The sequence below is a fragment of the Xiphophorus hellerii genome, chromosome 7, assembly GCF_003331165.1.
Source record: "Xiphophorus hellerii strain 12219 chromosome 7, Xiphophorus_hellerii-4.1, whole genome shotgun sequence".
Taxonomy (NCBI): Eukaryota; Metazoa; Chordata; class Actinopteri; order Cyprinodontiformes; family Poeciliidae; genus Xiphophorus; species Xiphophorus hellerii.
In genome coordinates, this window is record NC_045678.1 from 27699254 (window position 1) to 27724788 (window position 25535).

At 37.6% G+C, this 25535-nt stretch overlaps 1 protein-coding gene and 1 long non-coding RNA gene across 4 annotated transcripts in view; one reads left to right on the forward strand and one right to left on the reverse strand.

Annotated features, from left to right (window-relative positions):
- The window catches only part of mylka (myosin, light chain kinase a), a 58569-nt gene that overhangs the window by 11171 nt on the left and 21863 nt on the right, over positions 1 to 25535 (forward strand). For all 3 annotated transcript variants that reach the window (XM_032568355.1, XM_032568358.1, XM_032568356.1), the window contains exons 6-20: positions 1276 to 1441; positions 2291 to 2312; positions 3145 to 3313; positions 4189 to 4256; positions 4463 to 4563; positions 4962 to 5171; positions 5251 to 5376; positions 8224 to 8379; positions 11638 to 11760; positions 13375 to 13572; positions 14607 to 14814; positions 14893 to 14937; positions 15616 to 15690; positions 18085 to 18806; positions 25166 to 25282. In XM_032568355.1, coding sequence (XP_032424246.1) covers positions 1276 to 1441; positions 2291 to 2312; positions 3145 to 3313; positions 4189 to 4256; positions 4463 to 4563; positions 4962 to 5171; positions 5251 to 5376; positions 8224 to 8379; positions 11638 to 11760; positions 13375 to 13572; positions 14607 to 14814; positions 14893 to 14937; positions 15616 to 15690; positions 18085 to 18806; positions 25166 to 25282 — 2506 coding nt within the window. The remainder of the gene's footprint in view (positions 1 to 1275; positions 1442 to 2290; positions 2313 to 3144; positions 3314 to 4188; positions 4257 to 4462; positions 4564 to 4961; positions 5172 to 5250; positions 5377 to 8223; positions 8380 to 11637; positions 11761 to 13374; positions 13573 to 14606; positions 14815 to 14892; positions 14938 to 15615; positions 15691 to 18084; positions 18807 to 25165; positions 25283 to 25535) is intronic.
- On the reverse strand, positions 14740 to 18122 carry LOC116723485 (uncharacterized). Its single transcript, XR_004339992.1, has 3 exons — positions 17957 to 18122; positions 15593 to 15671; positions 14740 to 14849 (listed from the first exon to the last, which is right to left on the reverse strand). It is a non-coding gene; the product is annotated as an uncharacterized LOC116723485 (long non-coding RNA).

The following is a 25535-nucleotide window of genomic DNA, read 5'->3' on the forward strand; positions in this document are numbered from 1 at the left end:
TCTTTCAAAAATTAGCTGCACTTCTCATGACCTCAAAATCAACCTGAAAGATTAATTCTTAACCTTTTCATTTAACTACACATAAAAGAAGCAAAAATAATTCTTTATATTCACTGTTAAACTTTATAAAACTGGGAGATATGGTCAACTATTCTACAAATATAAATCTGAAAATAAAACTTGAGGAATTACCTTCTAAATTACCTTCTGATAATTTAGTCTTTGCCCTGATCCAATGACCTTTACATATAATTACAAAATATTGCAGAATCCAGAATCGTCTTTAATCTCAGGAGGAACTAAAGGTTCTGCACTGAAACAGTTATGTTGCTCTTTCTTTCATCAATCCTTTCTGAGATAATACATATTACTCTAAGAAGTTTTTATGGAAGGAAAATACAGAGAAGTTCAATTATTCTAACATTTAGTTTGACCTGCAAACTTTAAGGAGCCAAAAAACATTCAGAATGAAATAATTCATGATTATTAATGATGCAAAAACAATGACGGTATTTGAAATATGCTGTGTCTACAGGTGATTATAATCAGGATTTAAAAATATTGCATTATGGTTTGAATAAAACAAACTGTAGAAGCTGGAACCTTCTGCACAGAGGATTTACTCAGAAAACAAAACAGATTTTTATAGACATGTTAGAGAAACATTTGGATGACTTGCTGCAGACTGGAGGAAACAAAAAAGATAAATCAGAAAACCGGAGAGAAGTAAGCACTTCGCACGTCGTTTATTATGGCAGCTGACAAAATTTACAGGTTGTTCTGTGTTTTTTCTGGAAGAAACGAGAATATTACTATAAACACACATAGCAAAGCAAAAACACACCGGACACCATGAAGCTAAAAATGTACAATACAAATACAAAAAATAAATACCTCAGAAAATGAGTACAACTAAAGTAAATAGCATCATTAGTCAAACATTTTTATAATTATGTGTACTACAGCTGCATTTGATCAAGACATAAATTTCACTGCACAACTGTCAATTAGCATCCATTTTTTAATAACTCCACTTCAAGAAACAGAAATTATTATTGTGAATTAATTACTTTTCGAGCAACAAATAGGCTACAGATTAAATTGCAAAACTCTTTAATATAAACCGCCCTGGAGGAGAGACCGCCCTGGGCATCTGCCGTCTTCACCCAAATCAGAAGCAGCTGCTGCTGGTCTCTGTTCCTGATCAGGTGGTTTATGATTAATGTTGTTAAGCTGCTTACTGTAGGTTGTCTATGTGTTTATATGTTTGTCCAGGGGGAGGCAGAGCTTCAGTCTTCTGGTCGGATCAGCGTGTTCGAACTTTCTGGTCGTCACTTCCTGGAGATAAAGGAAGTCCAGGTGGAGGATGCAGGAAGTTACACGTGTTCAGTCACCAACAGCGCCGGAGCGGCCACCGCCAGCGCTGAGCTAATAGTTCAGGGTGAGACAACCAATCAGAGCCCAGGATGGTTTAGTGTTCAATACGCCTTCACTCCTGCAGGGGTCAGACAGGTCAGAGAAAAGCAGAGAACCAGAGATTAGGATCATGTGAAGCAGGGGCGTCACTAGGCTTTAAGGACAAAGGGGGCTTAATCCCCCCGGAGATTCACAGGATGTCAGCAAACGTAGAGGACGAACACAACATTTCTCAAACAGGAACAAAAATGGAAAAGTTGCTTTTCCACTTTTTAAACAGTGATCAGGGTAACAGAAACCTATGAGTACAAACTATTAATCACTGTAATAAAATACTTTCCTAGTAAATGTTGCTTAGATAATTATAATTTAAAGAACAATTGTGCAAAGTTTTATGCTTGTATCACCTTATGAGCAATTCTAGCCATATTTTACACCAATCTTCCAAACTATTAATAACTTAAAGGGAAACTGTCAGAATTATGATCATGTTTGAGTTAAAAATGATAGTCTATATGATTATTTAAACTCATATTCTAGCGACATTTTATTTAATTTGTTGGTAGTTTTTTGTATAAAAAACAAAACCAGAAAAACACAAACATAAAAAACCAAGTTATTTATGGAGGCTTCAGCCTTGTGATGCCAGGGATGTGAAATCTGCTGCTTGTTGTTCTGATCCAGTAGAGGAGCTGCTGCAGCTCAGCCTGGTTCTAGTAGAACTGTTGAAGGTCTTGAAACTGGGTGTGGAAAACTCCATCTTGGTGTTTTTATACATAAAAACTAATATTAAACATTTTTGTTGAGGATTTCCGTGTTTGTTCCAACTTCGGTGTGAATTTCAGTGTGAAAGATTCCTTTCTGTTTCCTTCAGGTGTTGCTGAAGCCTCGTCCAGGTGAGACGTTTCTGTCTTTAACAAACTTCACTTCCAGCCTGTTGATGTTTTATAAAACTCCTGCAGCTTCCTCAGCCTCTATTACCACCCTGCTGCTTTGCTGAGTCATTCTGCTCTAACATTTTCAGAGCATTAACACACCAAAGTTTATCTAAAACTACCTGATCAGGATGTAATCTAAATATCAAACTTTTTAGACTTTATATTTCAAGTTAAACGCATAGAAGATCATATCAGTGAAATGCCTCTGCACAGTAACCACTAACCACTGCTTTCAAAATACAGCAGCTTTGACTGCAAAATGCAAATCTTACCAAGTATTTTTGGTCTAGTTGCTACTGCAACTGACTAAGCTAACTTACAAGTAACTTTTCAGCAAGATATTGGAGCTTATTTTAAGTAAATCATTTATAATACAAGTAAATAATATAAGTTCCACTGGCAGATTATTTCACTTCTAACATCAGGAAAATGTCTTGTTACAGGTGAAATAATCTGCCAGTGGAACTAGTATATTTTCCTCAGTATTAAGGAATTATTCAATGAAGACAAGCTCCTATATTTGGCTGAAAAGATACTTCTAAGTTAATGTGCTAAGATATTTGCACTAAGGTTTTTGCTGTGTTGAATTTTAGAGGTGTTATAGAGGTTTCTCCTTTTTTTGGCAAATAACATCTTGAGTTTGTTTGTTTTTTTATAAAGATGGCCACAGTTTGAAGACTTAAGCTGTCCTTTTTTCTGCACATAATCACAAAACTAACACTGTCCTGCTGGATGCCACATATTAAAACTTTAAGATGAAACAAAACATCCCACTGTTGAAAAACTGCAGCGTTCATCCATCTGAGGAACCACCAGCCATGAAACCAGTAGAGGACAGCATTTCTCCCAGTCCTGGCAGGTCGACTGCAGACCAGCAACAGGGACAAACTGCATCCCGAAGGAGCAAACCCCCTGTAGAGCTCCCTCACGTGGCTGGAAAGAGTACTGCTGCCGCCCAGGTAACTAAAGGCAACATAGATTAAATGTTTACTTCTTTTCTTTTCAAGCAGGTTTTTTAACTGTGTCATTATTAAATTAAACCAAGCTGAATACGCAAGTCATTATGATTAGAATCCCGCTTAAATGACAATTTGAGACGGGATAAAGACAGTGATTGTTAATTTCACAACCACACGGTTCTGAACAAGAGAGCCCTCTGTTGGCCAACAGTAAAACTACATTTCAGGTCAAATAAATCTGATCCGTCAAATATTTTATTAAACTCAATACTGATGGTGAGTCTCGATCCAGTTTTAGGATCTTCTAATTAGAAACCATTAACAAGAAAAAAAGAAACCAAAATAATAATATAATATTAAAGTGATTAAATAACTTTAATTTTAAGATACAATATATTCAATTGAAGTTCAACCCAAACTGTGTTTGTTTGATTTGGGCGAAATTTGAATTTTGTCTGATTTTGATTTTTTTTATATTTTAATTCATAATATTATAAATTATTATATGAACACCAAAATTATTCATATTCGAACACCTTCCATATTACTGGTTTGCAAAATATATTCTTTTTTTAAAACTTTATTTATTATAATAAACAACAAATACAATTGTACTATGAACAAAACTCAGGAAGAGTTTGCAAAATATATTCACCGGGTGGCGCCATTGTCTCAGTGACGTCATTTCGAAAATGACGTGGTGTCAATTAAGAATAAGACTGTGTTGGAATGGCCCGCTCGTTTTCTTTCCACTTTGTATTAGTTTTTAAGAATATCTGAACTAAACTCTTTGACCTGCTGCTACAAGTTGCATTAAAATGTTAAAATAAGGAATGTGGAGGATTCCGTTTATCATGTAAACATTTTTTTTGCAGATTCAGTCCAGTCGAGCTGATCCGGTTCAAACAATCAAGGTGGCGCCATCTGCATCCAGCTGCAGCAGGTTAGAGCCCCTTCTACAATTACTGTCGGTTATTTTATGTTACAGTTTAGAGTTTTGATGCAAATAATCATTTTAATGCAGATGCAGGCTTTGTGAAATTGTGTGAATAGTTTCTGAGCCTATTCCAGCTCTGTTATTTATTTATTTATTTTCTCCAAAACGTATTTTCGTGGTAGCTGTCAAACAGACCCGCTGTTTGCTTTCAGAGCTTTGAGGAGATCCGCATCAGGTTCTGGTCTGCGGTTTGAAGCTGTTCCTCTGGACCAGGAGGCCACAGAGGGAGCCCAGGTCACATTCACCTGCCAAGGTACAACCATGGAGAGAACAAACATGGGAAGGAAGAGTTTATTTGGTTCAAAAGCTTTCATTTATGCAACCAAAGGTTAACAAACCCTGTTGTTTTACATTCTTTTTCAGCCTGTAACTTATTTCAGAAAAGTTGTTAAAGTAAAAAAGTTGTCTCTTTGTAATTTTCTTATTTCCTCTGCCAGCTTCTTTGCTTTACCTAAACATTCCCCAATCCTGCACTTTGTCACCATTACAGTCACATTCCCAAAGAAATATCACAAAAACAAACAGCAACAACATGGAAATAAACCATTTTTATGTGACTGATGTGGTTTAAAAAAAACGTAACATTTGATGCTAGTAAATTGGCATCTCTGTTTAAAATCATTGACTCTGATCAGATTCTTCTGCCTTCAGTCTCGTCTGTTGCTGACGCCATGGTAACCTGGCTCAGAGACGGGAACCCAGTGAGGACGGGTCCAGGACATCAGCAGAGACGGGACGGGACTCGTCTGATTCTCACCATGGACAGAGTGACGCAGCTGGACAACGGGACATACGGGTGTCAGCTCACCACTCCTGAGGGACTCAACGTTGCCTCGGCAACATGGAGGCTGCGCGTCAACCGTACGTCCTCCACACCAGAGTTGCTCTGTCCCTCCGTTTGTCCATTTACAGGACAAAGTGTCTCATTGTCCCTCCTCAGGTGCGTCCAGGTGTCCGGTGTTCGTCAGTGAGCTGCAGGACTGCAGCGTGTCAGAGGGTCAGTCCATCAGCCTGCAGGTCCGTGTGGAGGGAAAACCTGACCCTAACATCAGCTGGCTGCTCAATGGTCAGTGTTACAAAAAAAAAAACTCTGCAACAGAGCAAAATGGCCATTTGAAATACTATTTTCAATAGAAAAAAGTAAATTTCAGCCAGAAGTCTCAGAAATGTTTGAGTTTTGAAAGTCAAAACTGTTCAACTTTTTAATCTCAGAAATTTACAAGGTTTTCTTTTTCTCTATAAAATTCCTTTTTTTTCTTGCAAAATTGTGACTTTGGAGAGCTGAAATGTCAAAGTTTTCTTTCTTGCTAATTTTCATTTTGGAGCTCAGGAATTTCCTGTTTTTTTCCCAGAACATTTTTGAGATTAATTTCAAAATTTCCGTTTTTTTCTCCTGCAAATTTCCAACTTTTGAAACTCAAAGTTGCTTATTTTTTCTAGAACATTTCTGAGATAAAACTCAAAATTTCAGACTTTTGCACAAATTTTTGATTTGTTTGAGCTCGGAAATATATGTATATATAATTTTTAAAAATGTCTGAGATTCTGAGATTAATCTGAAAATATTTGGCTTTTTTGGCAGAAATTTACTCAATAGTTTCTTTCTGCATGTTTTCCTCCTTTGTGGTACGTTGTCCTCACTCAGCAATAATAGAAACGTTTCAGCAGGACGAAATGCATGAGGCTGAAGTGTCCAGCAGAGGGCAGCAGACATGCAGGAACACAGAAGAAAACATTTCTTCTCATATTTTTTTATTTATTGAGCTCTACATGAAGATATATTGTGTTATCATGTTTTGGCTCCCAGCAACTTTTTGATTTGCTAAACAGAGTTTGTGCCGGGCGACGGGGCAGAATGTATGTTGGCTGAGCACAGAAAGAAAAACATGAATCCAGATAAGATAATAAGCAGCAGAGAGGAAACCTGCTGAGAAAAACCGTTTAAAGTCAGGAAAGAGATTCTGTTTTTAGACTTTATTTTTAGAAAACTGGAGTTGATTAAAAAAAAAACTGAATGGAAAAATGGAAACATCAGAGACAGAGAGACGCATCAAATCAACACTGTAAAACATCACAGACCAGTCCAGTAAATTATATTTAAAAAATGTGATGCTCTTTCTATCTGGATCCCAAACCTTGCAGATCGAATTTTTAAAATGCAGAAATATTAAAGACGAAAAAGGATTATAATAAAAGGATGTTTAATGAAAAGATGGAAAGCCATCCTCGTCTGCAATTACCATTGAGTAATTTTGAATTAATGAGTTTCAACAACGTTTAATTTCCCTTTGGGGTCAATAAAGTATATTTGAATTTGAATTTGAAACCAGTGGAAACTGTCGGCAACATTTACATTTTGGAAGTCACAGAAGTTTGAGAAAAAGTAGATATTTCTAATCTGAAATTAAATAAAAGCACCTTCATTAAAATGTTTCTAAGTAAATTGTGGCCTTAGCACAGCTTGATTATCTTATGTTGTACTATAAAACATGCATGCATGAGATGGAGGACAGATGAGGTGTTTTTTTTTTTATTTCCAAAATGTTTCTGCTGTATTTTCCTAAAGCTGACAAATTAAAGAGGAGAGAGATTTTCAGAGCTGGAACAACCAGTCGTGTTTTACAGAGAGCTTCTCGTTCGACGGTTGAACAGTTTCAGGACAAGAGCTGGAAACCATATAAAGACAAAACATGCTGCTGCAGGGAGCGCACACACGGGAACACGCTGAGAGCGTTTGGCCGACCCAACAAGGGCATGCACAGCGAGTTCACCGTGTTTCAGAGCTGCACTCCATCATGCTGTGGGACTCCTGCTCTCTGCCAATCCAGTCAGTCCTCCAGCTGAAGTCCAGAGTTACTCCACAGTTTGAGGGCCTGAAATAAATCTGCTCACACAGCAACTGCTATAAACCTCAGATGTAAAGGTTGAATCCTCCTGCTGCGGCTAAACTAACTAAAACTTAGAAACTTTCTTCACAATTAAATATTGTAAACTTATCTTTGTTCTACTTAACTGATGACTAATGATAACAGTCATCAGTTACACTTTTGGTCAAACTAACTCCCATATAAAACATCAGGCTGGACGATATGGCTGAAAAATGTATCATGATATAACCGTTTCATATCAGTCCATACCAATAATTATTTATTAGTTTTATTTTTGTTTTAAAGAGGCAGTATTGTGCAGAATTCATATTTTGTACTTCCATTTGTGACTCATCTGCTTCTAAAACAGCCCAAGAGCTTAAAAGAACACCCAGTCGCTTTTTGGCAACCAATAAATGGATTTTGGTGTCTGGAAAACGAGCCCCATTGTTGAGTCATAATCGTAAATGACATCGCTATTACCTAGCAACCCAAACTGAGCTCCAGTACTTTTGGTCAGCTGGTTTTACTGCTGTTTTTGCTGTACAACGGCTGCTGGAAAAGACAGGTGTTTTGTTGTTGACTTACCATCCATAAACCACTTGCTGCATTCTTGCTGGTTGTGCAGGAGGCTCCACTTCTGCTTTTCAAAGATGTATGGTTGTATTTTCATGTGCGAGTGTAAACATTGAATTGGGGGTGTGACCAGCAGCAGATTATTTGGATTTAAAGTGACAAGGTGCCCTAAATAGCTAAAATCTCATGATCTAAGAATAATTTTGTGTAAATCATGTAATGAACATGTTTTATATCGGCCATAGACGTATCCTAACCTGTTTAAAGAAGCATAACAAGTCACCTTTAAACATCTCACTTACCAACAAACTGGTGGCTTGACTTTTTCTGTTTTAGCCAGGTTGTTGCTAGGTAACCAAAGTGATTGAGTTAATGCCACCAACCTTGATTAGCCGGACACTAAAGTTGTTGAGCATCTAAGATCGGCTCTGTTGGGATGAAGATGATGAAGTTTCCTCTTCCTCCTTCAGGTCGTCCTCTTCCTCCCAGGACTCGATCCTCACATGTTGGGGGCGTGGCCAAGCTGATGGTCCAGAACGCATCACGCCATGATGACGGCGTCTACGTGTGCGTGGCGGAGAACATCCACGGTCGGGCAGAGAGCAGTGCCCGGGTTCAGGTCAAAGGTCAGATGATTCACAAACATTGATGAGGAAAGAAACTTTCAGGTCACAAAATACCTTAATTTAAAATGCAAAAGATATATATATATATATATATATATATATATATATATATATATAATTTTTCTTTCCTTTTTTAAAATTTTTACCTGCTCAATAATAATTTTAATTTTTATGAGATCTATAAATCCTTTAAGATCCAAACATTAAAAAAACACAATTTCCAAATTTTTGGGTCACCAGTTGATTTCTAGTTTGTTGGCCACATTTTTACCGTTCCTGACTTGTAGTCAGAGAGTCGATCAAAATCATTTCAAGAGCCACAACTTGGACTCCTCTGCTATAAAAGTTGTTTCATTTCAGGAATTCAAATAAATTCACATGTTCTATTTAATCAAAGTGGTTCATTTCTATCAGGTTATTTCACCCAATATTCTATTTTGTTCTATTCTATTTAAATATATAATGACTGGCAGGTTATGTCTAAGTGTAAAAAAGTTGTTTTTATAACATAAATGTTAATGACTTGTAATAAATTAGCTACTAAATCAAAGTCACTGAAAGGTTTGTTAGAGAAGCTGAAGTATTTTCTCATTAATTTGAATATAAACATTTATTTTTATCACATTTAATAGTTTGGTTTTCTCTCTTGCATGAAGCTGTGGCATTAGTTTTATTATTGCACAAGAAGATACTCATCAATATTAAGTTATTGACTTATTTTTCCTGTCTGAACAGAACTGGGCTTATAAAAGTTTTTATGAGTCTGATTTGTTGTTTATGAAGAATCTAAATTTATTTATCAGTCGGCCAATCATTCATCAGCATGCAAAACAGAAACCATCATCACAGCTTTATAAGGAAAATCAGAGAATGGAAGGAAAATTTGACAGAAGCAGGAAATCCCCAGCTAAAGAAAGTCAGAAATATCAGCAGATTCCCACAAACTGACCCACCAGCCCACTGAGTCCTCCTGATGTCCATGTGTGGACATTAAAACCTGATCTGAGACCAAAACAAAACTCTGTCTTACAGCTGTGGATTTAATCAGCTTTTTATTTTCAATTCAGCTTCTTCTCCAAACAGTTTAACTGACATAATAGCTCTTATCAGTCTTTTAGTCACTTTCCACTTCCTCTTTTTCTTTCTCGATGCAAAAACAGAGAATTAACCTGAGAATCTGTTAATAACAAATCTGTGTTTTCAGCCCCTCACGGTAAACAGCTCGGCCATTTTGTTTGATACAACTTCCTGCCTTTATGATGAAACTCATTCACTCAAGCTTCTCTTCACCCAAAAACGGACAAATTAATTCAGAGCACAGCTAACGGTTAGCACATAGCAACTGTTAGTTGTGCTAATTTGTTTTTACTCTATTAAAGACAAAAGATTATCATATCTTGTTTTGCTTTGTTAAGAAAATACAATTATGTGGAACCTGTTGAAAATAAAAATAAATATGTTGAGTTAAAAACTACATGAGTTTATTCTGCACTTAAAGTTAGAAAACATGAGGTGATTTATTATAGAGTTGAATGAGTATTGCCGATCATCAGCTGTGTGTCAGTTTTTATCAAACTGTGGTGGGTTAACAAAAGGCCAAAAAGGAGAACAGAACCAGGACCTTGGAGAACGTTTCAAAGTATTTTAAATTCATCAATCTACAGAGAAAAAGATTATTTACAAATGGGAAACAATTCAGATGTCAGAGCTTTAAATATTCAGAAAAAGTAGAAAAACATCAGTTTTTTCTCTCTCTTTTTCCCAGTCTTTCTGTCTTGCTGTCTTTCTTTCTGTCATTTGTTCTGTTGTTTGTCTCTTTTTTTATCCTTTCTATTATTCTGTCAATAGTTTTTTCTGTCATTCTATCTTTCCTTTTTTCTTTTCTCCTTCATTTCTTTCTTTTTCCTTCTGTCTTAACTTTTTCTTTCTATATTTGTCTTTCTATTATTCTGTCATTGTTTTTCTTTTGTAATTTTGTCTCTAACTTTCTGTCATTCTTTCTTTCTACTTTTGTTTTTCTCTCGTTCTCCCTCTTTCTCTTTCTTTCACACAGTGTCCTTTCTGGTATGTCTGATATGTACACAGAAGAAAAAAAACACTTGAGTACAAAAGTTCAACCTTTCACGTGCACACACAGATATTCTTGTATGTTCACACACACTCAGCAAACAGGCCGTTAGGCTTGTGTGCCAGATGCAGGGAGGAAAAGGAAATCCTTTCTCCTTATAAGGAAACGGCTGAGTGAGGAACACGGTGATGCTTTCCGTCGCTGACTCTCCTCCTCTGCTCTGACAACATTCCCAGTTTAATGGGAAATCTGTGGAAGCTACAGGAGGAGACCAGAGATCTGATCTGGAATCAGATCCAACACTGATTCGTAGATGATTGTAGCTTCCTCCATCAGTTGGAGATTGGAAACCTCCATTCACACGTCTGTACATCTGATCAGTGATCAAATGATGGAGGAAACAGATCAGGGATCAGCCTGAGCTTCTGCCTTAAAGTCAAACATCTGATTTTAATAACGTCTGATTCAGATTTACAGACTCATTGGAGCTGGAGTATTGCTGCAGTGATGTTGGGAAACATTTCAATAAGGAAGCGTCCAGTACTCTGTGTCCTTCAGCATCTTGGGTCAGATGATTGCACTGCAAAAACACAAAATCTTACCAAGTATTTTTGGTTTAGTTTCGAGTGCATATGTCTTAGTTCACTTGAAATAAGACAAACCTAACTTACAAGTAACATTTCAGCAAGAGCTTGTTTTGGAATATTAATTACTTAATAATGATGAAAAAATACTTTTCTTTCTTTCTTTCTTTCCTTTATTTAACCAGGAAAAATCCTTTTGAGATCCTGATCTTATTTTCAAGAGGGATCTGGGCAGAAATATGCAACACATAGCAACTTGATTACACAAAAGTAAAAAATTAAAACGTGCATTTTTTAGTTCCACTGGCAGATAAATTCACTTATAAGATGGGGAAAAGTTCTTGTTAAAAGTGAAATAATCTGCCAGTGGAACAAATATTAAAGAGTGATTGACTTAAAACGAACTCCTCTGTGTTGCTGAACAGTTACTTGTACGTTAGTTTCATCTTTTTTTAAGTTCACTAAGATATCTGCACTAGAAACTAGATCAAAAATACTTGGTAAGAGTTTTTGTTTTTCCAGTGAAGTTGCCAATCTAATAGATCAGCTGATTGTCATGTTGGACGATTTCTGACTGTTTCTTCTTCGTGTGTTTTTGTGCTGCAGGTATGGTGCAGTCTGAGAGGTCAGAGGTCGCAGCAGCAGGTCGGGCTCCTCGCTTCATTCGCCGTCTAAGCGATCTGAAAGTGATGGATGGCAGCAGAGTCTCCATGACGGTGGAGCTGAGCGGTGTGTGTTTCTGTGTGTGTGTGTGTGTGTGTGCGCTGTGGTATTTCCTGTCTGATCTCCAGGGACACGGTGCAGATGAGATGAAGACAGATTGACTGTAGTCCTGCCTCTTCATTTCCTCTGTTTGTGTTTGTCTTGTTGTTGGGACAAATATCTCGTTTGTCCTCATAAAACCAGTAAATAGATCCTGGTGTTTGGGTCAGGTAAAGTTCAGGTTACTGAGCAGAAAGATGGACGGTAGTAAAATTATTTAGAGTCAGAATCACAATCTGTGGCATCAAGTTTAAAAAGCATTTAAACACTGCATAAACACCAACTCTTACCAAGTATTTTAGTTCTAGTTTCAAGTTTAAATACCTTAATACACTTAAAATAAGACAAAAATATCTTACAAGTCACTTTTCAGCATGAAATAGGAGCTTGTTTAAGTAAATAATTCCTTAATATTGATTTTATCGACTGGAACATTATTTTACTTGTCACAAGACATATTTCCCCAGTTATAAGTGAAATAATCTGCCAAAGGAATTAGTACTTTCACTTTAATATTAAGGAATTATTGATATAAAACAAACTCCTGTATCTTGATGAAAGTTAATTTTGTCTCATTTTGAGTTTACTAAGAACTAGAACAGAAATACTTGGTAAGATTTTATGTTTTTGCAGTGAATGTGTGTTTTTCTCTGCAGTCTGAAGTTACATCCCTCTTATCACTCCCGTGTGTGTGTGTGTGTGTGTGTGGGTGTGGGTGGGCGTGTGTGTGTGTTATGTAATGAGTTTCCACAGGGACTTCTCTCCATATAAGCTGTTTGCAGATCGCTCTGCATCTCTTTTCTATCGCTGGTTTCTGAAGCGATCTGTGGGCCTGTAATGATAAATTTATCTGGGAGGATAAATTGTCTGAGTTATTGCGATAAACTATGGTATTATCTTGGTACCATTTTCAATTAATATAATGATAATAAACTAATAATGTAAGAACACATTCTCAAATATTGACAAACTTTAAATTCTAATTAACACAGAAACTGGAAGACATTTAAATATCCAAAATAAATAAACAAAACGACAGGAACAATAAATAAAATTAATTATGAAGACTCTGTAAACAAAGTTGTGTTTAAAAAAATCATCTAGTTGAGACCAAAACACCAACTGAAAACTTTTGTTGTCCAGTTTTTGGTAGAAAGAGAAAAAAATAAAATAAAATTATTCAGCTTGTTTTAATTTATCATGTGATTAATTGATAAGACAAAGTTAATGCAGAAATTGATAAACAATATTTAAATTCCTGCCAATGGCAAAAACACAAAGTGTAGGAAGAAGCTTTATTATACTTTCACTATTTTATACGTTCAGCATTATCAAAACCAAAAACAGATGAATCTTTCCTGTTGATCTTATGTAAAATAAAATTTTAGTTTTTACTGTTTGGGATAAAATTCAAGTAAAGTATTTCATGCATATTTTAAACTTAAATTCTGCATCCAGTTTTTCCTGAGTTGAGTTGATAAATTACTCCTAGAGGTATTTCTTTTTTTAAATATGAAGAATTCAGTCACAGATCCACTGCAGAGAGGACTCAGATGGACTGAGATGACCTTTGACCTGCAGGTGAGCCTCCTCCTGTGGTGATGTGGCTCCATGACGGGCAGGAGGTGTCGGAGTCGGAGGACTTCCACCTCCTCAGGGAGGAGAACCGCTACACTCTGCTGATCCAGGAGGTTTTCCCAGAAGACACTGGGGCCTACAGCTGCCGGGCCTGGAACCAGTACGGAGAGGACCAGACCCAGGCCCGGCTCACTGTGGAAGGTTAAACATAACACCTTAAACAATTCAATTACTTTATTGATCCGAAAACTAAATGTTGCCGTAACTCGTTTAATTTAAAATTTATTGTAAATGGTGATGAAAAAGGTCTCCTGTAACAGTCAGTGTTACAACGCATTTGAAGAAGGTCGATTGAGGATGAATAAAAATGTGTCTGTAAATATGAAAGGTCAATAAATTTGAAATGAAGTCATAACTAGATATCCAAAATTGATATCTGTAATGTTCCTGATATGGAAAAAAATTCTAGATCGGGTTTTGGTGAAAATGTCAAGATTTGCTTAAAAAAATAAAGCTAAAAGACTAAATAACCTAAATAGATGGCTTATTGTCAAAAAACAGTTGATTTGGGGGTTAGTTTCACTTTAAAATAAATAGTTATTCTACTTGTTTAAAGGGAGTTATCTGTTTCCACTGTCGCCATGAGCTCACACAGCAGGAAGTTGCTCCAAAGCCATCAAACTTTCTTTCTGGAAATTTTTTACCATTTGACACTTATTAAACTCAGGAAAACATCCAATGTATGTATTGAATTTTAACAATTTAACTTTTTGACCTGTTTGCCTTGTGAAAGAGATTTAAAAAAAAATTGCGAATGGGTGCTATGTAAACAAACTGGTTCAAATTAAACATCTGCAGTTTAGTGCAAAAAAACAGCCTCAAAAATATTTGAGAAATTCTCAGAATTTTAGTCAGGAAAAGGAAAAGTCAGCTTAAACTGTAAAATCAAGATGTGTCAGTAATGACACATTTCATCTATAGGAGTAGAGAGTGAAGAGGTGAATTAGTGATCGCTGGCGGCGTTAGGAAAGCATCTCTACTGCGCTTGCATAAGAAATGAAACATTTTTTATTCTCCTAAGGAGTGAGGGTTTAGTTTATTTATCAGGTCCTCATGTCTTCCCTTGTTTTGACATTTTTTCACTGGATTTTCTGTTGTAGAGATTAAGTGCTGACATGTCTGACGGATTCAATCGGCTGCAGATTTTAGGAGTTTTTTGTTTTTATTTTTGTCAGAACCTCAGGACGGCATCCAGCCCTGGTTCATCACAAAACCCAAAGCGGTGAGCGCCGTCACAGGTCAACACGTCTTGCTGTCCTGTGCCATCGCCGGAGACCCGTTCCCCCAGTACACATGGACCAGAGTGGACCAGAACCGAGCGCTGAGCTCTGGAGGAGACTACGAACTGCTGCAGAAGGAGGACGTCGTCTCGCTGCTCATCAGGTCTCAAAGTTTTACACCTGCAGCCTGAAACATTTCTGAAAGAACATGGAGAACAAACTGTCTGTGTTTCTGTTTCAGACGGGTCAGAAAGCATCACGAAGGAGACTTCCTGATCACCCTGAGGTGACACACTAACACCCTGCAAGCAGGAAATAAACCAGAAACTGAGCAAACATGAAGGAATAATCCTGTATGATCTGCGGTTCAGATTGGAGGATTAAAGTCGCCCTCCCCCCGCCTGAATCTATCCATATATCCATAATCTGTCAACCCCCATCACACACTGCAGACTGACCGCCGTCATCTCATTTAGTCATGAGAAAATGTGTCAAATATAACACACACAGGCGTGTTTAGATCCTAAAATATCTGAAACCTCATGTTGGTCGACTGCAGCAACATAAAGCCTCAGCTGAAGGTTAATGAGGCAGAAATTGTTGCTAACGCACATAAACAAGTTTTTATTTTTGTAACCATTTTCCAGTTTCTTACTGATTTATCAATCCAGTCCTATTCCAATCTCTTTCAGAACTGCAGAGATGTCAAAAAGTGTTTGCCCATTCCTAATTTCTGATTTTAAAATTAGTCAAAGATAACAAGTAAACTCAAAATGCAGTTTTTAAATTAAGTTGTTTATTATTAAAGGAGAAAAATTCTAATGACCTTGTTTAAAAAAAGTGAAGCAAAGTAACTTAAAACATACAAAAAAGATAACAAATCAGGAAGTGGGCGAACACTTTTTTACAACATGTATAATAGTTACTTATAATAAAAGTACCTGATGTTGTGTTTGTGTGTCAGGAATAAAGTGGGAGAGTGCAGCGCTGTGGCTCAACTGTCCGTCACTGAAGGAGAACCTGAAGAAGGAGACAGGAGGTGAGAGGAAAAATACATTTTATTTAAAAATCTGTTTAAGTCTTTCTACAGCAAGTGACTGACCTGAATGACATTTTTACTTAGGTTATTGATTTTATTGGAGGAAACGTGTGAATACAGCATGGTGAAATTATAATTATCTGACTTTAAATCAGACTTCTGACATGATAAAGATGATAGAGGTGGAGTAGAAAGAAGGTTTTATTTATTTGAGGTAAAACCTTCACCATTACAAAATCAGGAAAGATGGTGCATCATCTCCTAATGTAATTTGACATAAACATATCTTGTGTCACCATTTTTGCAATTAAGGAATCAATTAAAATCACTTATCTGCAATTCAATAAAAACTTGTCACATTGTAAAGCTGCTTGAGACTTTGACAGCTTTGAATGGCTGCTGCTGCATGAAGAGGTTTAGCGCTTGTTCATACTTTAAACACTTCTCTGATGACTGAAAGAGGATCCGTCTCCATCACCATCAGCTTTTTGCTGATGTAGCAGGAAAATCCCAACAGAGGAAACACAACAACACATGGAGGCTAGTGGAACAACTCAACCCACGGGTCACAGCCGTCCTGCAGTCATGTTTGTTTTGTGCTCAGAAGATTCATTCGCTGTTGGTATTTTTACAATAACAGACAATGAATATATTGAAACTACTGCAAGTTAGTGAGAAATTCATTTTAAAAAACAAGGGTGAAAATATGTGGGAAAGACGTGTTGGAGCTTGGTTAGGAGGAGAGGCGATGATCAGTGAGTAGCAGTGATGCTTCATGCTGAGTGAGGAAATCTCTGCCTAAGTTGCTGATGGAGAAGGTCAGGGAAGGTCAGACAGAGTTTCTCTGTGTAAAGGACAGCAAGACAGTGGTGAGGTAAAAATCAAAGTGGATGTGGATTGTCATTAGGCATTCGCTCTATAATTCATTGCAGTGGTGTTGCACAGTTTTATAGAGGAAGTCATGCTGGAGTCTCCATGGACTCCGATTCCCACAGACATCCCACTGGAATGAGTGAAAAGCAGAAAACGACAGATGTTTAATGAATGAAGGATTTCAGTGTGACAGAACAGGCTGAAATGACAGGCAGAGTATAAGAAAGTTTATTAATGTACTGTGCAAAATTCACATTTTACTCAGTTTTGTATTTCTATTTGGGTCTCAACTGCTCATATAAACGGCTTAGAAAACCTGCTGGAAAACACAAATGTTTTGTTGTTGACTTGCACTGCAAAAACTAACTCTGACGTAGTATTTTTATTCTACTTTCTAGTGCAAATATCTTAGTTCACTTGAAATGAGACAAAATTGACTTGCAAGTAGCTTTTGAGCAAAATATAGATCCACCGGCAGATATTTTTGCTTACAAGACATTTTTCTATATTATAAGTGAAATAATCTGCCAGTGGAACTAGTACATTTTATCAATATTCAAGAATTTGTGAATTAAAACAAGCTCCTATATCTTGCTGAAAAGTTACTTGTAAGTAAATTTTCATTTTTTATTTCAAGTGTACTGAGATATTTCCACTAGAATTTAGTTGAAAATACTTTTTAAGATGTTGTGATCTTGCAGACACTGTTCAGAAACCATACGCCGCTTGTTGGTTGTGCAGGAGGCTCCACGTCTGCTTTTCAAAGATGTACGGTTGAATAATTTTGCATCTGTTTGCAGCAGTTTAATATGTGAGTGTAAATGTTGAGGTGGGGGGGCGTGGTCTGCAGCTTATTTGGGTTTAAAGTGACAATGCGCCCCAGAAAAGGCTATTTCTGAAAGGAGCTCAAAATAGAGACTAAAATCTCATTAAATAAAAATGATTTTGAGCAAAAAATGTAATTGAAATGTTTTGTACAGCCCAGACTTCTCCTATCTTGTACAATGAAGCATGATAGGTCACCTTTAATACAGTTGGCTTGTTTTTTACTGCATCCAGCATGACCTGAACTGTCAGATGTGATTCTCCTCAGTCAGTTCTTTACATTCACATTTCTGTTTTCATTCACCCGTCCCACTCCCAGCCCTCCCTCTGTTCCCATCAATCCGCCTGTTTCATATCCAACAATTCCCAAAGCTTCTCTAATCTGAGCGTATCAGCCCAACCAATCAGAGCCAGCATTTCCTCCACATGGATCCTCTGATCTCTGCAAGCAACCAGCTGCAGCTCCAACACAAGGACAGAGCAGAACGAGGTGAAGAGGAGTCCCAGTCATGAAATGGGCCCGATGAAGATCAGTTCATTCATGCCCATAAAAGGAAAGCTGAGTCACCTGTGATGTAACAAGCAGTTTGAGTTGAACTCCTCATCCTCCTTTTTCCTGACTCCAAAGTGGGCGGAGCCTCGGCGTTGTTTATTCTCTCTACTTCACTCCATCTCTCTTTGCGCTTGTTTCTGCAGGACCGCAGCAGCCAGAGGAAGACCAGGAGGAGGAGGAGGAGAAAGCAGGAGGGTCAGTCTGCAGAGGCAGGAGGCTGGTGAGGAGGAGAAGAAGAAGAAGGAGGAAGATCCCCGAGGACTCCTCAAGCGCAGCGTGGAAACGAGGGAGCGCGGTGAAGAGGAGCTGCGACAGAGGGAGGCGCAGCAGCTGGACTTTCGCTCGCTGCTGGGACGCCGAGCTTTGCCCCCCGACGGTGACACCGACACCCAGAAGATGGATTTTAAGGCCAACCTCCGGGGCGTCAAAGGCAAGGCGGAGGAGAAGGCGAACTCCCCGCAGCAGGTGGACTTCCGGAGCGTCCTGGGGAAGAAGGGCGCCGCTGGCAGCAACGGCAACAAGCCGGCCGAAACTCCTCCGAAGAACGCTGGAGACTTGCGCTCCGTCCTCACCAACAAGAAGAAGACGACTCCGGCGGCAACCCCTGAGAAGAACGGAGAGAAGGTGAACAACTGCGTGGATGGAGGGCTTCATGACCAGAAGAGCGAGGGAGGAAAGGGAGGTGGCGGAGGAGGGACGGCGCCGGAGTTCGTGGAGAAGCTGAAGGACGTGACGGTGCTGGACGGTCAGCGGCTCCGGCTGGAGTGTCGCCTCGCCTCCGCCGCAGCTGCTGATGTCACCGTCACTTGGACGCTGGACGGGAAAACCGTCAAACCGTCCAAGTTCATCATCCTCGCCAACGAAGGTCAGAGTTCACACACACACTTTCAGAAATGAAATTAGAAATCAACGCCGAGACGGAGGGCTTGTTTGTTAGAAGTTGGTGTGAGCCATGCTGATGGAGGAGGAAGAGGAGCAAGAGCAGCTGCCGATGAAGCTCAAAGGATTCAGACTCTATTAATAGATCGCAGATGTGAAACAAAAGAGCGTAGAGATGCAGGATGTGATGTGAGACCACCAAGTATTGTGGCTATTTCAGATGGGAAAGATCACTTTACACACGCAGCATTAACTGTACTCCAGGCCTCCACATTCGTCATTCCTGCAGGTTGCAGCGGCTCTGTTTACATCCAGACTGGCCCCTGACACACGGCGAAGGGTCAACCTGTAGCTCCACATCACAAATGACAACATGACTCTAACTTTTTCATTAATAAACTATAAACATAGAGCTGGTTTATATGATTCCAGCAATGGCACTGTTTTCTTTTTTTCTGGACTAATTTCAATGAAAAAAATATTTTTGTAGTTTAGAAAAGTCAGTGTTGTGCTAGATTATGCTGGAATCTGGATTATGCTGCCACTAAAAAACAAAAAAGAAAAGTTTTTTTCTCAGAAATCAGATTTTTGATCTTAGCAGATTAGTCAAAATTGAGAAAAACATCGGAATTGAGATTAAAGTCAGAATTCCTCCTTTTTTATTTTTTGTCACCCTAATCCTCTTCCATATATTCCAGCTTTGTGCGATTACCATCTCTTATTTTCTAAATCAACTTCTACACTAACGCTCCACAGCGCCACCTAGCTTCTCCTCTTGGTACTGATCTATTTTTAGTCATCCTCAGTTAGGAAGAAACGTGACAGATTCCTCTGTTTTTCCAACAGCGGCACTGCCTATTAGGAAAATATTGGTTTTTGTTCAGCCAGCTGATCAGCAGTGTGTACTTTGTGCTCCAAGCAGCTGATAAATAAAACTGATCTAGTTACTTTGTTGCTTTTCTAGCATCTCATTAAAATTACTTTAAACTGAAGGAATTATATGACAGAAATTTTGATCCGTTTTGAAACAATGGCTGTTTAAAAGCTTCATATGCAGTGACATGCTGAGTGGGAATGCACAAAATAAATTTAAAAAACAGTTTTGTATCATCTGTCCTGCTGAATCTCTGAATCAGACGCTGTTTGAGATCTGCTGCATGTTCAGAGCTTCAGCTTCTTCCAGTGTTGGAGAGAAATTTTCTGCTCCTTCAGTTTTTTTAATAAGTGAAGAAACTTTGGAGTTTGTGGATGAGAAAGAGAGAAAGTCACAAGTTTCTTTTGGTTACATTTACCCAGAATGCCCTGCTCTGTAGTCCTCTTCCTTCATTTGGAGCGGTCTCTGGTCCGCTGGTGTTCACATATGCATTCAAACCGCACCAGAGCTCAATTCAACCGAACCGAGACTGAAGTTTGTAGGTGAACCACAGTTTGCTGTCCTGGTTCATATCACAGTTCGATTCCATTTTCACAAATGAACCGGAGATTCTAGATGAACTGGAGTTTCATTAAAGCAAAGTAAACGGGTCTGGCGTGACTCAGATCACTTTAGCTTTTTACTGCATGTTTAATGCAAGAACCAGGAAAACCTTATAAACCTGCCAAAAACAAATGGACCCAAATCAAAATAAGTTCTCAGATGTCTGAAATCTGGAGTCCAGATTGTTTAACTGGCCCAGATGTTGATCAGATGATTCAAAGTGCCTTAAAGAAAGTTGAACCAAGTCACTGTTACTGCAGTTATGAAGCCTCACATTTATTTATATGGCACATTTAAAACATTTATTGACCAAATTGCATCACAGCTACATCCACAATCATAAAATAAGTCGCCACACTGAGCTAGCTTCTGCTAGCACTTTCATTGTGTTTAAAGGGAATTGTTCATTTCTACTGTCACCACATGATCACCACACAGTAAATTATTGAAATCAACTGGATAAACTTCCTGAGACAGAAAAAAGTTTTAGCAGTTGATTAACTTAAATGATCAATGGATTATCTCTATCAATACGTTTGATCAAAATGTGACTAAATGATTACATTCAATTGCTATAAATTTGAATTGATTTTATATATTTGCACTTAATTGAATCGATTTGTATCAATTTAAAAATAAAATCCTCTAATAACCTCCACACAGATATAAACTGAGCAGAATTTCTCACACGGATAGAAACTTTGCCGCCACAGTAGAGATTTGCAGTTAGATCTGCTTGAACACGCGTGTGTTTACGAATGCCTGGGACTCCCAGTGTGTGTGTGTTTATGAACGTGTGTGTGCGTGTGTGTGTGTGTGGAGTAATCCTTCAGCATGTTATTTTAGCCTTCAGGACAGTCTCTGTTCCAGCTCTGCAGGCATACATTGAGGTGGTCCTTGTTGAAGGTCAGAGGTCACAGCAGCCTCAAACACGCAGTGATGTGTTGTTGCTGTTATTTGCAGCAGGGAACTGATGTCAGCAGCTCCAGAACAAACAACATCTGAACATTCTGGTTTTAAACCACGAGATGAATTTACTCCATCGCTCTCTGTGCTGCTGTGCTTTAAACGCAAGTATAATTATTACTTGCGTTACTCCGATTATTGTCAGAAATCTCTTATTTCATCTGTGGCTGAGAACATTTATGGATTTTATGATTTGCTGACACTCTTTGCAGTTATGCATTGATTATTGCATAACCACTACTCTATGAACAAAAAGTCCTATTCTGGTACAAATTCTGGAAACAATACTGCATAGAAAAAAATGCTTCTTGACTTTTGCAGATTCCAAAGTGACATAAACACCTGATATTATTGACACATAAATACCGAGTCTGAGATCTCTCACTTCATCAGTAAATAAATCTGAATCCCTCTAAGTCACATGCCATTCCTCAGCTGCCTTCTTTTGCAACACATTCATATTTGCACCTGTTTGACTCTGATTTATTGCCCTTGATTGACGCATATAATTCACCAGCTGTCACAATCAGAACATGAACAGTTACAGTAATATAAATTCATTGGCAGTGACTGTACATGCATGACATGTTACAGCTGCTCTACCCTGTTTATTCTGTGATGTTACAACTTTAATTTGGTATTTTTATTCAGTATGTGGATAGCTGTTGCATTCAGATATCTTGAAGATGAGAAGTTGTGTCCAAAGAGCGCTCAGTGTGTCTGATCTGCTTGTATTTTAGGCTGCGTTCACACCAGATCTGTTTAGTCCGCTTTAATTAAACCCCAGTTCATTTGCCTTGAAAGTCTGATTTGATTTGAAATATGTAAATGCATAATCAAACTCTGATGTGGATCAACACTTCAAAAACACAAAATCTTACCAAGTATTAGTTTCTAGTGCAGATATCTTGGTACACTTGAAATAAAACAAAATGAATTTTTAAGTTACATTTCTGAAGATATAGGAGCTTGTTTTAGTCAATAATTCCTTAATAATGATTAAAAAGTACTTGTTCTGTTGGCAGACTATTTCACTTCTAAAACATTACACATTTATAACACTTATAACATTTTTCACATGCTATAAGTGAAATAATCTGCCAATGGAACAAGTACTCTTTCATCAATGTTAAAGAATTATTGACTTAAAACAAGCACCAATAACTTGCTGAAAACTTTCTTATAAGAGGTTTGTTGTATTTCCACTAATAAGATATTTGCACTAGAAACCAGACCAAAACTACTGGGTAAGATTTTGTTTTTGCAGTGAAAAAGGTGAACTCTGCTCCTCCAAGTGGATCGGAGACCATTCCAAAAGCAGGAAGCAAACTACAGCACAAGGCATTCTGGGTAAATACAATCAAAACAAACACAAGAGTCTAGTGAGAGAAATGACTCAAAGTCTTTTAGCACAGACAAAAGAGAAATCCTGCAATGACTAAAATTTGATGCTACTCCATTTTTGTTTTCATTTTGTGAAGAAGAAAGTTGAACTCGGTGTCTTCAAACGTTTTTACTTCATTTCCTTCAGTGGTTCTTGGTCCAGGGGGGAACAGGTCACTCAAAGGGTTTGGTTTGTTTGACTCAGTGCAGCGTGAAAGTGAACCACAGCAGCTCAAAATTTAAGAAATGTAACTTTGGTCCCCAATCGAATCGAGACTCTTGGACTATCCGGTGTAAAAGCACTAAGAGACTTTTAACATGTCTGCATGTTCACAGATGAATGATGCGAGTTTTAGGCCACCCCCGTTTTGGTTCTGCAACTCCAGCTGCATGATCTGAAGTCTCAGATGGCTCATGATCTCAACAGATCATCTTGTATGATATGAAAGGACAAGTAGTAATTAATGGAGTGTTTGTGGTTGTGTGATTATGGTGAAATCTGATCTAAAAACTGACTTTTCTCTCTGCCATCCTCAGTTGTGTAACCTGCTGAGTTTCCCATTTGTCCTTCTGCTCCTTTAAGTTTATCAGTCAGACAGTGGCATCCACAAAATTAAGACATTTTAACACAGATGACCTGAAACCTCTTGACCAAACTGACTCAGCAGAAAAAGTCGAGTTGAGTTGTCATCCCTTAAAGCAGAACTATTTTCCTTCATAAACAACATGTGAGATCTCTGGTTCAGAAAACTCTTGTCAGGCTGTTTAGTTTCACTGTTAGAATAACAGTGAAAAAAATGTTCATTATTCATTATGAACATTATTCATGCATGACAGTTTTCCTGACTGATGCCAGGCACATGAACCAATGTAGCATTTAGAAACTTCTCATAATTTTTGTTATATTTTGCTAAAGGCTACCATACAAATTCATATTCTGTAACCTCTATATGATTATTTAAGAAGTCTCAGTTGGAATAAAACTTGACGTATTAAATTCAGTATATCAATCAGCCTTCAAAGTGTGTAAAATGTATTTTTTTGTTATTGTTGTCTTTTTATTTTATCTTTATTGATTCACAATTTTATATGTAGTCACAATGTAATGCCAATTTCATTACAAAGAGATTACAATGATTAGAATGAAAAACAGGATAATGGAAAAGGGAAAAAAGAAATAAAAAAAATATACACAAACTAAAACCAGTATTAAATAACTAGAATGTGACTCTTTTATAAGACAGTGGATTTTAGTATGTAAAATAGCGGCAAGTTTAGACCGAGGGCTCCAAACAATTCCTATAATTTATTTGTAAATTGGACACAACTGATTTACTAGATTGTTTTTTAAATGCTAATGTGTTTAGTAATCCGAATCAGGCAGTAGATTTCCTGTTGTAATAGTGAAACTGTTTCAACATGCGCAGCAGTATTAATAACTCTCAGATGTTGTGTGGTGAAACATCAAAGCATTCATTTGTTTTGCATCACAAAATGTTTGAGGTTTGAATTTTCCTGCTGATTTAATGGTTTGTTTCTGTTGGGACGACGCTCAGACTCAGTAGGAGAAAAATAAATATTATTTCCACATATAACAAGACATTTTTCCTGTTTAAAGTGGAAAAGTGTAACTAATATGTTTTTGCATTTATATTCAAGCGTTATTGAACTAAAACACACTTATTTACTTTGCTGAAACAAGACTTTTAAGATCTTTTATCTTAATTCAAGTGTACTAAAAAATGTTCACTAGAAACTAGACAAAATACGTGGTAAGGTTTTGTGTTTTGTTTTTGTTTTTTTCATTATGACTTTCTGGATTTGCTTTATTCACAAACTGACCCAAAAACAGATTTATATTTTTTCTTCAATATGTGAACTAATTGGATTTTCTTCCACAAGATAAAAAGTATCTGCAACAACTGGAGTGTGAAGAAATAAGTTTTAATTTTATTATAAATTTAACTTAAAAATTTACAGCCAGTTTATTATTTGCTCTTTTATAACATTCTGTCCCCTTTATTTTCCACAGTCTGAAAATGAATAAATAGTGACATTGATTTATTAAAGCAAATCCTTTCATGATCTAGAATCCAATCCTGCTGGGGATTTATCCCTTTGCTGTTGGCAAAAGTCTAAAAATATGTCTGTGTGACTTTTATTTTTAAATGCATGAACATGACAGCAGGTTCATGCTGTCATGAACACAAAATTCTGTTGTTTTTCCTCAAAACAAGTAAATTGGAAATCTGGAGTATAAATTAAACCGTATAACGATCACCTGAGAGCTGAGTATCTGCTCAATGCTGAGTTTATGTTTAAGAGACTTTTTATTGCTGGATTTTTATTGGTCAAAGGAAAAACTCTGAAAGATCTCCAGAAAATCTGGAAGACTGTTGATCAAGGTCACTGGAATCTGGTCAAATAAGGGCTGGATTTGTATCTCTATGCTGTAAATCCAGCTGGTTAGTTAATCCTCAGTGTTCTGGGTGATAAATGTTTTCCGTCGTGTTTTTCAGGCGGCCTCTGCTCTCTGACCATCGACAAAGCTTTGCCGGAGGACGAAGGCCAGTACAAATGCAGAGCTGAGCACTCGGCCGGCAGAGCGGAGTGTTCCTGTATGGTTCTAGTCGACGGTAAGAACCTCATCGTCTCTCACACCTTTAGCTATAAGTGAGACCCGAGACTTAAAATAGATAAACTCTGGTTTTAGTGGTTTAAAGGGAATTGTTCAGACACAAAGTAGCCCCTTAGGTTATGTTCACACACCAGGTAAATGATCCAAATTCACGTTTTCACTACAGTTTGAGCGGCCCGATTCCGATCTTTTCACTCCAAAAAAATCCAACCTGTGACCATCCACATGTGGGTTTAAATTGGATTTGTATC